The 14,199-nt window shown below is 45.2% G+C and overlaps 1 protein-coding gene across 2 annotated transcripts in view; it reads right to left on the bottom strand.

Moving 5' to 3' along the window:
• The window catches only part of LOC108931577 (protein Wnt-7b-like), a 28,249-nt gene extending 17,553 nt beyond the window's left edge, over positions 1-10,696 (bottom strand). Inside the window, exons 1-2 of one of the 2 annotated variants that reach the window (XM_018747441.2) lie at positions 9,260-10,696; positions 1,666-1,892 (exon numbers count right to left, since the gene is read on the bottom strand). In XM_018747441.2, the coding sequence (XP_018602957.1) occupies positions 1,666-1,892; positions 9,260-9,330 (298 nt within the window). In that variant the 5' untranslated portion in view covers positions 9,331-10,696. The other variant, XM_018747440.2, reaches the window with a different exon arrangement.
• Positions 10,697-14,199: the final 3,503 nt, after the last annotated feature.

Raw genomic sequence — 14,199 nt, 5'->3', positions numbered from 1 at the left:
GCGATGTGTTCCGTGTTCATCAAACATTAACCGGGTGCCGGGCTGCACTTCTCTGCTAATTACAACTTTCTGAACGCATGATAAATTGTGTCTGTGCCTGATATGCGACGAAGCAATGAAACTGCCATTTATTACATCCAGCCATTTGCGATGTGCCAGCGGCGCTCTGGGATGAAATGAGAAGTTGCCAAATGGCTTTGAAGTTGCGTAAACAACCTTAAACTTCAAACCACCGCCCTCTGCACAATGGCCTGACTGTTGAAGGATGGAACCGCAAACTCGCTTTGATCCAGTTATGCATTAATCATATGTCAAACACCGGTCCTGTCAAACAAGTCTGCCAGTTCCAAGAAGACCTCATCATAACTCCCCAATGGCACTTTCTTTAGAAAAGCAGATCTACTCTATATAGATCTATGCAATCAGCAGGATAATACAGAAGTTTTAATAACTGCAGTTTCCTATAAATTGAAAGGTTTGGATGGAGCGCATGCCACACTCTGACCTCAGCCGTACTGCACAGGTCAGAATCACAGATATGAGCAAAGATTACATAACTTTTACATAACGCACTCCTTTTCTTCTTTCATTTTTCCCTTATACCAACAAACTATTGCTGGCCAACAAACTTTTATATCATTCATGTAATACATAATCGTATACATTACCAACACAATACTTTGCCAATGCCCTACAGGTAACCAGGCTTCAAAATCAAAATACAGTAATATTCAAAAAACACATTTTTCTCAAAACTGAATGAAATGATTTACTGATAATTTGCATATCAGCTTCCCGAATTAGGGCTCAAATAGAATAATAGGAGCAAGTTTTCATGGTCACAGGTAGTAATAGGTGATCCTGAGCATAAAGTCAGAATTCGGTCAGATGGGTGTAAAAATGGCACAGCTGTGAAGGACAGAAATGCTTTTAATATCACCGGAGCACAGAAAGAGCAGATCGTTTCACATGTATCAGATATGACGTGAGTCTGTTTCTCACTTTCATACTTTTTCATCACACCACTTTGAATAATTCTTCGGAACGTGAAACTGAACAGCAGCGTTGCAGTTTTTTCCGCCTTGAGGTCATTTTATGCGGACACGTTTGTGGACCCATCGTGAACGGGCAACAGATGTCTTCATCTCTTTTTGTCCGGCGACATTCTCCACGAAACAATGCAATTACCCCCTCATAAGCAGCTCTATTTATCAAAATAAAGAATCTTTTTGTTTGTCTTACAAGACAACAACAATAACTGCACATTAGCTATATAGATCCTTCATGCTGTGGAAGACAATACTGAAAACTGGATTGCACCGAGGGTATTCTTTTGCCTTTGCCTTTGTTGTAGTTGTCTTGACAGAATAATTCCCATTGTTTCATCTGACAAAAATGCAGTGAAATGTGGCTGAAGTGAGGTACTTCACAGCTCTTGGCCTGCTACTTGCACAGTGGAGTTGTGTTTCCTCTGTTGTCACTACACAGCCTGTCATTTTCCCTGGGTTCTACGCTCTGCCTGACGAGTGTCTTTGCGATCATCTCTCTCATCTGCCCGTCTGCACTTTGTGTCGTACATACGTTACCGCTGTTCCCAACACGTTCTGAAAACACTGCCCAGAGAGCACCTGATTGCCCAAAACCAGGGCCGACGTGCAGACTGACCTACTCGAAGCTCCTGGCCAAAAACTGTCTTCTCGCCGAGGGCCGAGCAGTTCCAGCGTCCGTAACGGAACTGGTACTGGCACTCGTTGATGCCCAGCTGGGCACCTTCACCGATGACAATGATGGCATCGGGGCGGCTCTGGCAAATGGCCCGCTGTCGAGGGGCAAGGCCTGGGATCTTGTTGCAGATGATGTTGGCGCCCAGGGCCACCACGGAGGACAGAGCCCTGGGGGGAAATACGGAAGACAATGGGATTAGCAGCAGGTCGGGTTCTCCATCTGATGGGCAGGTCGGCACCGATTATTCCGTGGTTCTTTTTGGCACAAACGGAGGGTGATTAGCTTTAAAATAAAGTACAAGTTGAAAGCGTGAGCACACCTGAGGAACCTGAGAGAACATGGTGTGACACCAACAGGAGAGGAGAGTGAAGGCGAAGCAACCCACAAACGTCCTACATCTGTGAGAACTGCTGCAGAACATCTGGAGAGACATGTCAGCTCATCCCCTGATAAAATTTGTCAGCCCAGTGCTTTGAGGAAGAAGGATAGTTCCAGTAAATGCATCCACACTTTTGAATGGTACCGTATAAAAAGATATTTTTCAAATATAAACCCTCTCAACCAGGAAAACGCCAGAAGATGTCATCACCTCCGACTGTAAATCAGATACAATCCAGTTATTAGGTAAACTCTCGTTCCACCAGCTGAACATAAAAAGAGCAGTAGATGTTCACCGGACAGCAGAAATTACTCGCAACAGATGAACGTCCCACTTCGGCACGACCGCGGAACTGCAAAAAGCTTAATAATCACGATATTACATGTTGAACTCTCACTGTACGTGAGAGCAGAGTGGAATAAACACAGTGGCACATGAGTTCACTTCCTCTCAGCATTGTGTGAACATTGTGTTCAGTATGAGAGAGGGCACTTAAGACCTGCAGAAAATACAAAATAATGTGTAGCGACATCACTGGAACATGTACTGAAAACAACAATTAATATGTGATATATTGCTTGGATAAGACTAACATTAAATTCCTTTTAATATTCCTATGAGAGATTAAAATTTATGCATTAGGCAGGAAGGAAAGCCAGCCATCCATACAATGGCTGGCAATTAATGACATTGCTGGTCTTCAAACATGAGATAATTTCAATACCTCAAGCCATTCGCCTGGAAATTCAAAAACAAACAAATCAACTGATCTGAAATGCAAAACACAGCCTGTGTGTCCAAAACATCCCTCCCCAGGAAGACTGTAGACAGCCACAAGAAATAAATGTGTTTATAATAAATGCTGCCAAAATACATAACTTAAGGTGCAACCAAAAGCAAAAAGGAAGTTATGTTTCCATAATGTATAACTCAGGATAATCTGGCTAGGTTCTAATCAATTTTCTACCTTCAGGTTTTAACGCAGTAATTTCATTTCGATTTAGAACAAAAATATTTACCAGGTTTGCGAACAGAAAAGTCTTCCTGCGTCGGAGAATTGATTTATAGAGCTGTTTCAGTATGTCTTTACAATTACTGGAGCAGTTTAGTTGGGTCATCTTGGATGTCACTGCATTTATGGCACTAATTCTATGCGCTCTTACTGATATATTTATGTTTTGTGAGATATAATGAGCTGTATTAGAATTGCTACCGTTCACAAAGCCAGTGGGTGAGAATGATTCCCATTCTGCTCGAAAAAAGGGAGTGAAATTTTTTGAGCTGCTAGAAGATCATGTTACTGAATCCCCCTTCTCTCACATGAGTACATTAAGGGTTAGGGTTAGGTCATTTATACTTTGCTCTGTAGTATCCAGTAGGTTTTGTTAGTAAAATTTACAGACTCGATGCATAAAAGAAAACGTTCCTGCTCTATTCAAAAAACTAATGAACTCAAGCGAAAGGATTTGTCTACATGATAAACATCTGTCAGCTGTGTCCACTGTGTAATACGCACTCTCAAAATTCCAGTTGGACCTTGAAGCTCTTCCTTGATGTCTCTCGACATTTTCACGCCTGTTTTTGAACCTTGGCCCGAAAGCAAGTTTCTACAAAAAATGACCAAATCACTGGGTTCTCAACGCAGACCTCGCAGGTACCGTGAACGTCTATAGAGACTGTTCCCACAAAGCTCCTTTCCATCAAATCTAATTAGAAGCATCACATATTCGTGCGTCACGTTAGCAAGGCGGTGTGGAGGACGTGAGGAATATCTGAGTGCCATCAGAGTGTCACAGCACATCACGGAAGGAGAACCTTTCCTCCCCGTCTCTAGCGCAGTACGTTGGGTCACTTGGTGATCTAACCCACAAACCAACTGAAGAGGGAAATTACTGCAGCAGTAAAGGTCCTTGTGAAAAAGACAACTAATAGCAGAATAAACTGTCAGACACATTGATCATCTTGACTGAGCGGTTGTGTCTCATCTGTGAAATTAAGCAGATACATCTTAACTCATTTCCTATCCCTGCTGGTAGAGAACATGTTGGGAAATTAGAAGAAGTACCAATTAGTTTGCTGGTGAAAACTAATTCGTACTTGTTGGGCAAGTTCAATAAAAATCTAAATTCTGCCAATTGTTGGAGGACCGTCTGTTGCTGTCATTGTGGTTACACACTATAAAACCCAAGTGGGTTTACATCCCCTGCGAGAGAGTACATTCGGTCTAGCTGGGTTAAGATGACTCCCTCATAGATGATTTAACCCTTTGGGAGTTAACAGCCCTGTTAAACATATTAGTGCTGTGGAAGAACCACTTCATCATCTCACTTGGTTGCGTTGCTGGTAAATGCAGGGATTATTCCTCAATACCAAGAAAGGGTAATGAGGCCTCACTGTGGCCTTTTACACACCCCAGCTGGTGTAGCAACACTTGTTTTAACTGCTGCGGTTGTAACCGTGAGTAATAAGGGCTAAGAGGGTAAATCACTTACTTGACCACTTTGCAGATGTGTTAATACCATTTCCTGAAATGAATATTTTTATTGTTTAAGCTTTTTTACTCTTGCTTCTTGTTAGTGTCTTTTATAACTTACCTGTACTTTTCTACGTGTTTGCACGTTATAGGGACATTGTAAAAGGATTTTAAAAAGTTCAGTTAACAAGCAGAATCCAACATTGTTAATAAAACTGTATACATGTCAGCTATCAGAACTGTTCCACACACTGAGGCTAATCAATGGAAAATAACTCTTGCATTGATTTTTTTTTTTTTTTTTTTTTTTTTTTGGAACTGCTGCATTGCTTTGGGAGATTAACAAAAATTATGCATTACCTCCAGGTAAAAACTGTCAGTTTTATAGTCTACATTTTACAAATGAGACGTGATCAATTTCAACAGGAGGAAATCAGTGTGTGCAAGAAAAAAATGTTTCTCGTGGAACGTTCAGAAGGAGAAATTAACTGTGATGATCTTACCACTCTAGTACAAAGGTGTATATGTGTGTGTGTGATGAAAACATATGAGAATGAGTGCATCCTTTGTTTCCAAACCTGTTTCACATCAAGAAACACTTAACGCTAATAAATCGGATATTCCAATGAAATAAGTGGCTAAATGTGTACAATTCGTGCCCTTAGTGCTGCCCCACTCACACAAGCTCTCAGGAGACACAAAAGCCTTGCTGACTGTGGCAGGATCTTTCTCATTCCCACAAACCATAACCTACCTATGTGGTTCCAGTGCTTGGACTCAGGGCCAGCAGAATACCATGCAGTCTCTGGAATAACACACTCTCGAGTGCTTATTAAAATGTGATTTTAATGAGCTCATTGTGGGCAGTTTGTATTCATTTAGTATTACAGTATTAATTAATAGCACAGTATTAATTTTAGTGCACTCACAGAAAAAGGAAGCAGATTTTGTAAATATTATGTATGCGTATGCCCGACTGGTGTGTGAACATACACAGAGTAAGGTTATTCCAGTGTCAGCTATGAAAACCTTCTGCTCAAGTCTGCAGAGCACCTGAAGGGATTAATCCCAGCGCAGAGGTGGCTGGAGATACAGCTGGGAAATTATTCGTCCTCATCAGCCCTCGAAAATATTTTGGAAAAAAAGGCCAGTGGAGGAAAACATGCTGCTAAAATCAAGAGCAGTAAGTCTTCGAAAACATGTTGTGAAACACAGTGGATGACTGAGGATGACTGATGACACAGGCTCGAGGGACAGCTGTATCCCCACTGTGGTAAAAAAAACCTAATGTTCCCCCAGTACTGGTGTACAACTGCTCTGAGCGTTACTACAGATATTTGTGATCGCCCCCCCAAACCTGACAAGTTGCAACACCCCTAAACAAGGATGAGTGAGGATGACTGTGTGTTCACCCAATGCATCACCAGTTCGGAGGAATGTCACCTCTTTCAGACTGCTGCACGAAATTGTCCTTTCCTCTGAATCAAGCATATCGAATTCCCTGAAATCCGAATAGCGCAGTTCAAATGAGAAAAACAAACAATGATGTGCACGTTCTAATGTCCAAACCGCTGACTGTAACCATAACCCACATCTATTTTAGCCTCAGGTCAGGAGTGTAAGAGGTTTAATATATAGTCTGGTATTTTAAAATGAAAAATGCACCTTTCTGCCACTGAAATGCTTCCTTTCCTTATGGACAATCAAGTACTGCATGGTGGTGACTAGAATTGTATTATATTACATACTAATTTATTACAATTTTTCATGGTGTGACTTTGGGTCCTGTGTAAATTCAAGCTGATACAAAAACAACAACAACAAAAACAAAAACAACAACAATAATAATAATAATAATAATAATAATAGATGCTCTCAGGCCAAGCAAATGACTCTAAATTCATCAATAACTAGCTGACACATTTGACTGAGAGGAACGAATAATAATAATAATAATAATAATAATAATAATAATAATAATAATATAACCTTAGTTTTGCCACTTTCATACAATTGAAAATATAACGGTACTGATCCGTGCTAAAAATCCATCAAAAAATTACACGTTATGATGTTTGTCCTGTCTTACCCTCTCCATCTGTGTTTGTGACCATCGGAGGACGCGGAGAAAAACCACGTGAAATACAGGGAAAGTCGCTCTGAAAGTTTAGAAATAAATCAACACCTTTCAAAACCGATGTCGGGTCGCGTTCTACGGAGCATGTTCAAAACACGCAGCCAAATTGGTTAAAACCAGTCCTGCCAGACAGCCAGCAGCCGTGACATTTTACAAAAAAAAAAAAAAACAAAAAAAAAAAAAAAGAGTCATAAATATTGTCACGACACGCAGGCTCTCTCTCGTGACGTGTACCAAACGCGGATCACTGTACCGGGTTCACATCACACGCACTGACTCACTGCTCCAGTTCGGTGAAAAAAAAGTCCGCTGGAAGCGAAGTGGCCGTTAGAGAACCAGCGTGAACTCGCGCCGTGCCGGCCACCTGAAAAGGTAAATCACTTTCTTCGCAGTAAACCTCCGATGTGCGCTCTACCCGCGCGGTGCCGGGCGCACGTGCCGACCCGCCGCAGCTCGAGCATCTCAGAGACGCGGCAGCCTGAGAAAACATGACCGGCGTGAAGGCGAACAAAAGAGGCAGACAAACAAGCGGGAAGAAGAAGGGCACTTGGTCGGTGTGACTCACAGGTAGCTGCCGCTGGTGAGGATGAGGAAGATCTGCGGGTAGTACACTGAGAGCAGCACGCTGCGCGACGAGAAGATGATCATGTTGGCATCGAACTGATGATGCTCCCTCCTCCTCCTCCTCCTCCTCCTCCTCCCCTCTTGAAGCAGTAATTCCTTTTTTCCTCTCGTGCAGCCTTTGTGGGTCCGGTCGTCCGGCGTGTGTGTGCGTGTGCGTGTGCGTGTGCGTGTCTGTGGAGCGCTAGTGCTAGCAGTGCCGCGCAGCGCCCACTTCTTGCCTGGGCCGTGGGTACGGGGCGGCCGCGGGGGCTGAGCCGGTCATCCTGAGCGCTGGGAGCTGCTGCACTCTATGCCTCTCCTCTCCGAGTGCGGATGATGCTTTAAGGGCTTTCGGGTGGCACGCGAGAGCCGCGGCTGCCATTGGGCAGAGAGGCGCTGCAATCCGCCCACTTCGGCAACCCGAGAGCGCCAGAGGGCGACACTGACCGGCCCCGCGACCCGCAGACCGCACCGCATCATTCCTGGCACGGCACCCGCGAGGAGCGCGACGCTTCCACGCAGGAGGATGCATCCCTCAGTCTGAAAGGAGCGCTGCGAAAACAGCATGATTCCCACATCCAGATTTTTCTTTTCCTTTGGCCTTCGGAAGTGTAAATCATCATGTGCACGACTTTCCATTTTTCATGCGAAATGTTTTCATAAACTTTTGATTAACCCACACCCCGCTATTAAGTACTTATGAATATCCCTTTTTTTCTGAGCTATCCCTTGTAACGCGACGTTAATTATTGGGTTTAATGACAAGGGAATGCGGCAATGCCACATTTCTCCTGCCGAGAACGGGCTGCTCTTGTCGGGACGAGGGCTTTTGGTGGCGCGGGCGCGCGCGCGCGCGTCAGTCGCCACGGTCCCTAACCTGTGTCCCTCATCGCAGTCGTGTGTGGAAAAAGGAGCGCTTGTCTTCGAGTGAGGAAATGGCTTCATCTTGATCAAAACACGAGATATTCCGCGAAGCTTCATTTACTCCGAAAGGAACCTTCTTCTTCCCGCTTCTCGAGGCACGAACTCCCGCGCGGCCGAGAATGGATTTAAAGGGACGTTTGGTGTTCCGACGCGTCCGGTTCGCAAAAAAAAAAAAAAAAAAGAAAAAAACAAAAAAAAAAACACGAATTTCTTTTTGGCCGAGTAACACATGCGGGTCAGAGGTGGATGGGGGTTGCTACTAAGCGAAAAGCGCGTCGGAAAAAAGTTTTAAAAGAGCAGCGCGTTAACGGGCATTTCTGATTAAATCGTTGAAACAATTTCATTGCAGAAGTACAAGGACATGACGATGAGCTCTGCGCGCGAACGTGATTCTGCGAAACCCGTGACGCGCCAAATGAGATTTATCGCTCATCTTTCGAACACACGTGGGAACCGTGGGCCGTGCGGTGTCACACAGAGAGTGTGTGTTTGTGTGTGTGTGAGAGAAAAGTGCGCCTTCTGTTCTACGAGAATGGAGCGGAAGAACTGAAAGGAAAGGTAGAAGAAAGGTAGAAAAGCCCCGAGCTGGTACCCGCGGAGCCGCACAGCCGGGGCCACCGGGGGGGAGGGGGGTCTGGACCCGGCCGACGACAGCAGCTCAAAGCCCTTCTTCAACAGGTCCGCAAACAGCACCTGACACCTCACCTGCTCGTGAAAAGGTCACTTCAGCCTTCAGCCCTTTCAACAAAACCCTGCGGCAAACATTTCAAGGAAGGCCCGTCTCGCGGGGTATCAAGTTCAGTTCAGCTCAGCTCAGCTCCGCTCAGCAGGACGGGGCGGCTGATGGAAATGGACACAAAGAGTGCTGGAGAGCTGGGGGGTCGCCGGGGGCCACCTGCCTGGGCCCTGACAGGGCAGCCGGCAATTCGGAGACGCTGCAAAGCACCAGTAACACAGACAAGCAGCATTTCATTTCCCAAGTGCCGCAATGCGTTGGAAGGAACAAACGCTCACTCACCCGAGGCGCAAGTAGATTAGCGCAAAGCATAAACACGCGTCGAAAATCCACGCCGGGTGCTTTTTTTGCATGATCTCATCAGCTGCGAAGGCGACCCATTCACGAAACAAATGCGTTGAGGCGCATGGCTCTTTCCGCCACTTGTGTCACAACGGGGATTCGCGGCAGTCGCTCCTGCTCCATGGGACATCCCGACGGGAAGCCTCGGGTCCTGCGGCATCCACGTGGAGGCGATCGGAGCGCAGCGCGGGTCCGAACCCGCAGGAGGAGCCGGAAAGAGGAGTCGTCTGCCGCTCGGATGTTGTACTCATTTCAGGTAACACCGCCTTTGTTCGTAACTCGATCCGTCTCGGCCCAGGACGGGTCGTGCAGGGTGTTTCGCACGCGCTCCCAGCTGCCACGGTCCCGGGCTTTTGGCACTACTTTACATTCTTACCGATACCCGCAGGCACTGCGACAGAGGTAAGAGAAAAACACCCACGCTGCCGATAAGGTGGGATCACCGCAGGCATGGAAGGATCATCAGGATGCCTCTCAGCAGAAGGAGAAGCGTGTTTTAAGCGACAAAAAACCCTTATTACTGTTTTACGTTTATTCATAGGCGTAGCAAAGGGAGGCGTGTCGCGCGCGCTGTTGCGCCAAGCCAGATATTCCCCCCCCAGCCCAGTATGAGTATTTAAGCGTAGCTATTCCGACCGACCAGTATCGCATACATAGCTGGCGTCGCAGCACGTGACACGTTGTTTCCAAGCTAACTTTTACCTTTACCTTTCATAGGAGAGGTAATTCCTTCCGAACTAAGCGTCTCTGCCTAAGCTAAGGGACTTTCTCAAAGGTACAATAAAAGCTACCCGTGTAAAACACAGGGGCTCAGCTGCTGCGAACGAGTCCTGTTACTCTGCATAAAATTGTGTATCCTATTCAAGGTCTGCCCTCATGTCCACGATCACAACAAGTCGTTACAAGTTCATTACGCGCCGATTTTTCGCGCCGATCACGCACGTGTCGCACGTGCACTCCCGAGGTGTGTTTCTGTTTGAGACGTTTCCCGGGGCTCAGGGACACAAGGGGGGGGACACAACATCCCACGTTTCCGAGTGTCCGGGTGTCGGTGTCCTCTCCCTGGCATCCCGCTCCGGCGGCGTTTCCCGCGATGTAGCCCTCCCCCTTGTGGCCAGGAAGGCGCGCGCACACGTGCACGTGATCCGAGCGCTCGCGCGCCACGCTGACACACGGATGCGAGCGGCGCACCTGGGATTTCGCCAGGAAAGAGCATCCCGTGGACATCTGCTAGTTCCAAGATGGGTGAAATGTGCAGCGCAACAGAAAAGAGTCCCTTTGGAGTGAGGCTGTGAGAAGGAGAAAAGAACTCTTTTTGTACTCGCATCCTTTAAAATACCGTATCATGATTATTAAAGCACAGAATGGAGACAGTAAACGGCAATAAATAAGTAGTAAAGCAATCCTTGAGCTCGAAGATGACCTTTAGAAAAGATTCAGTACTTTTGCATTTATATGATTTTATATATTATTGTCTGTTCAACTGTATTTCTTTTTCTTTGGCAGGTGTAAACACAGTTTTACGAGCCGCAGCATAAATCTCTGCAGTAAACACAAACCATATCTGAACATGGGAACATGTTTTGGTTGAAGGAAACGGCAACATCATCAAAAACCTTTGTTCTCCCACACATCTCCGATTTTTTTCCTCATTTAACTTTACCAAGGGCACATCCAGAATTCCGGATGGATTTATGAAACAATTAAAACTGAAAATATATTTCGCCAGGGGTGAAATAAAGAGAACGAAATTTATTATCCTCACAATGAGCTCCACTGCAGGAAAGAGTATATAACAGAGGCTGCTATTTAGGCACATTGAGGACACAATGTGTTCCTATTATTGTGCAACCACTGATGTCACTTAGAGGAACAAACATATCAAGCTGAACATTTGCATAATAATGTAATACCTCCTTTCAGCTTCTATTTATTTCCTGAAGGGGCCTTTGAGCTGTTAGGAGACAGCGTCTTGAAACCCCAGTTCTGATGTCAACAGCGATTTAATTAACACCAGTTGGTGTTTGGAAATGCAAAATGAAAAAAAATGCATAAATGTGAAAAAATGAAATAAAGTACACACATATTGGCAGAATATACAAAAAACAGAGTTCTGTAGAATTGAGAAATGAAGAATTCCTGTTAAAAAAAAAAACAAAACAGGCTATTGAGAACCTGTGGCATACAGGCCCAAAATTGTGGGGAAATGGCTGAGGAAAACATTTACGATGTCAGATGTTTTATACACGTTAACATGGGAAACATCCAGCGTAATACATTGTACTCTGGTAAGGTCAGTTAAAGGAAGGGTTAAGCTGGCAATTAGTAAGGCAACCTTGTGAAAATCAAGGACTGACATGATTTTCATCCTGGTGTATTTCAAATGGGGGTATTTTGTGGAGGCCCTTTGAAGAAATGGCTTTGTATGTGTGCACATTAGGACCACAGCCAGACCCAGCATGAGACCACAACTCACACAGTTAATTTGACCAGAGAAAGTCATACTAATGTGTGGCTGCCACCGATGAATGGCTTGCGTTTGATAAGGTTTCATAATAATTTGGATTTTGAAAAGGCTTAATTGTTTCTTTGCCACACGGTAACCAGAGGATGTAGTGTTTGGCTTGAGAAGATGCCTCCTGGATGTAGTTTTTGGCTTCAAGTTACCTGCACCAGAAGTTAGTGCTGCCAGGAATTGTTGAAACTCCTCTCATGGTTAAAAAAAAAAATCCTGACAAGGTCTAATGTTTCTGTATTACTCGCTGTCTTGAAGCCAAGAGTGCAATTTAGCAGTGAACAAACCATTAATAATGGTAGAAATTGTGTTACTTTCTTTATATTTCTATTCCTTTCCTTTTCATTCAAACAGCAGGCCAGAATAAAGTCCGCCGGGACCGTTTTTGGCAGACTATGGGAGATCTGTCCGGGTGTCTTTGCACATGAAGTGCTTTCAAATGACGTCTCAAGAAGAATATCTGTCAGGAATCCTTGTATTTGTGTGGGATGACTTTCAGCTGGAGGAAGGCCACGGCAAAGCAGGCGGATGGAGCGCAACCAGGTGGCCAAGACAATCACAGCGACTGCTATCTCCGCGTGGCAGCCTGGGAGGCAAGCAGTGTCACAGAGCATTCCCTTGACATCTCCTTCCATCCATACTTTGTTCCTCCATCACGTGGAGGACCACAGAGTCTAGAGCTGTAGTTGTAGCTACACAAGTCCACTGTAAGTATATGAAAATAGGCAGGGTTGGATTTTGGGCTGCCACAGTTTTATTTCCCCCCTTTTTCCCATTTTGTTTTCCTCTCCTCAGCTACCAGCCTGCTTACTTGACCAACCCCATTATCCATACATTACATCCATACATCATCACTGTTTTATAAATATCATGTTTTGTCTGTTGTGCAGTGGTCGGCTGAGAAATAATTGAGAGAAAAAAAAAAAAAAACTCTCAATATGCTGAGAAATTAAAAAAATACGTATAAAAATAACTGAATCGTGAACTTAATAGTGCATCAATAAGATTTCCCACATTGGCAGAGTGCAGTTTAATGTGGGAAGGGTGGGCGGAAAACTGGTTGGGCTCCACTGTCTCAGACAGACACAAGCAACATGCCAAAGAGATGGATGACGAATGTAAAAGCAAAACCCCCAGTTATGGGCACCGGGATGTATGACTTGAGTGAGACAGAGCATTCGGTGGGCAGCTGCGAGCCATTCTAAATGCCCCATGCTGATGTTCTCCACCGTACGGTGCCAGTCAGATTCAGTCCCCCGGCACACGCGCGCACGCCTGGCCTGAAAAACCAGCTACGTGTTTAGGTATCTCCGACCATGTCCACACGCCAGGCAGCACGTCCATCCGGCTGATTTATGGATATAAAAGTTCCTGTCCTGTACAAAGCATGTTTTTTGAGGAGCGTGTAGCCTGCCAGAAAGAGAGTCCCACATCGGACTTCTTCGAGGATGGTTTAAGAGAACACAAAGGCTGCTGTGTTCTTTTGATGCAAAGACTTCCAGTCCTAATTGGTCGTGTTGCCATTTTAGATGCGCAGATTTTATACTCCCCTCCCGGGATGCTGGACTGTCTGCGAGACGTGTCTCCGATTGGCAGCGATTGCAGGACGTCTGCGTGGAGCGAGTCTGAGTAGCGGCGGATCTGTGGGCACTCAAGTCGAAAACTGGCCAGATGTAAAAAGTAAATTTAAAAAGGCAGGGGAAAAAATGAATCCAGGCGGTAAATGGTTTTTATATTTTTTCCCCCTTGCTTTTGCAAGGCTATTTTCTCCTCTGTGTTGTGTAAGTGAGGGCCAGCATGGGAGCACCACCCATGGGGTCAGCGAGGTTTGGAGCGAAGGACCCTCGGGATGTCTTCCCCAAAGGATGAGTGATAGACACTTCCGTCTCGTCCCTGGAAACATCTCCTCACCAGCAGTGATGGTGAAACACTCCTCAGCCGCCCATAAGACGCCCCATGCTGTACAAGCCTGGCTGCGTAGATATGGATTAATGCAGGGCAAGGAAAAAATTCATCATAATGATTTAAACCTTCTTCTTATTGAGCATGAGAAGCTTTCTTGCAAAGTGAATTAAAACACGCTCATTGTGCAGGATTAGACCCGAAAATAACACACACCTTGTTAACCTCATTACATTTATACACCTATGTGACACTTTTCTCTAAGGGGACTTGCAGTGTTAAGACGCTTGCAATTATTTATCCATTTACAGAGATTAATCATTTTTCTTTACAGATATATAACATCCACTGCTGTTACTGAATAGTTACAATGATTAGAAAGACCTTTTACTGTTAATTGTTCTCCTTTACACGAGGGGGTGCAGTGGCGCAGTGGGTTGGACCAGGTCCTGCTCTCCAGTGG

The sequence above is a fragment of the Scleropages formosus genome, chromosome 2 (genome assembly GCF_900964775.1).
Source record: "Scleropages formosus chromosome 2, fSclFor1.1, whole genome shotgun sequence".
NCBI lineage: Eukaryota > Metazoa > Chordata > Actinopteri > Osteoglossiformes > Osteoglossidae > Scleropages > Scleropages formosus.
This window is presented reverse-complemented; position numbering and strand designations above follow the sequence as displayed.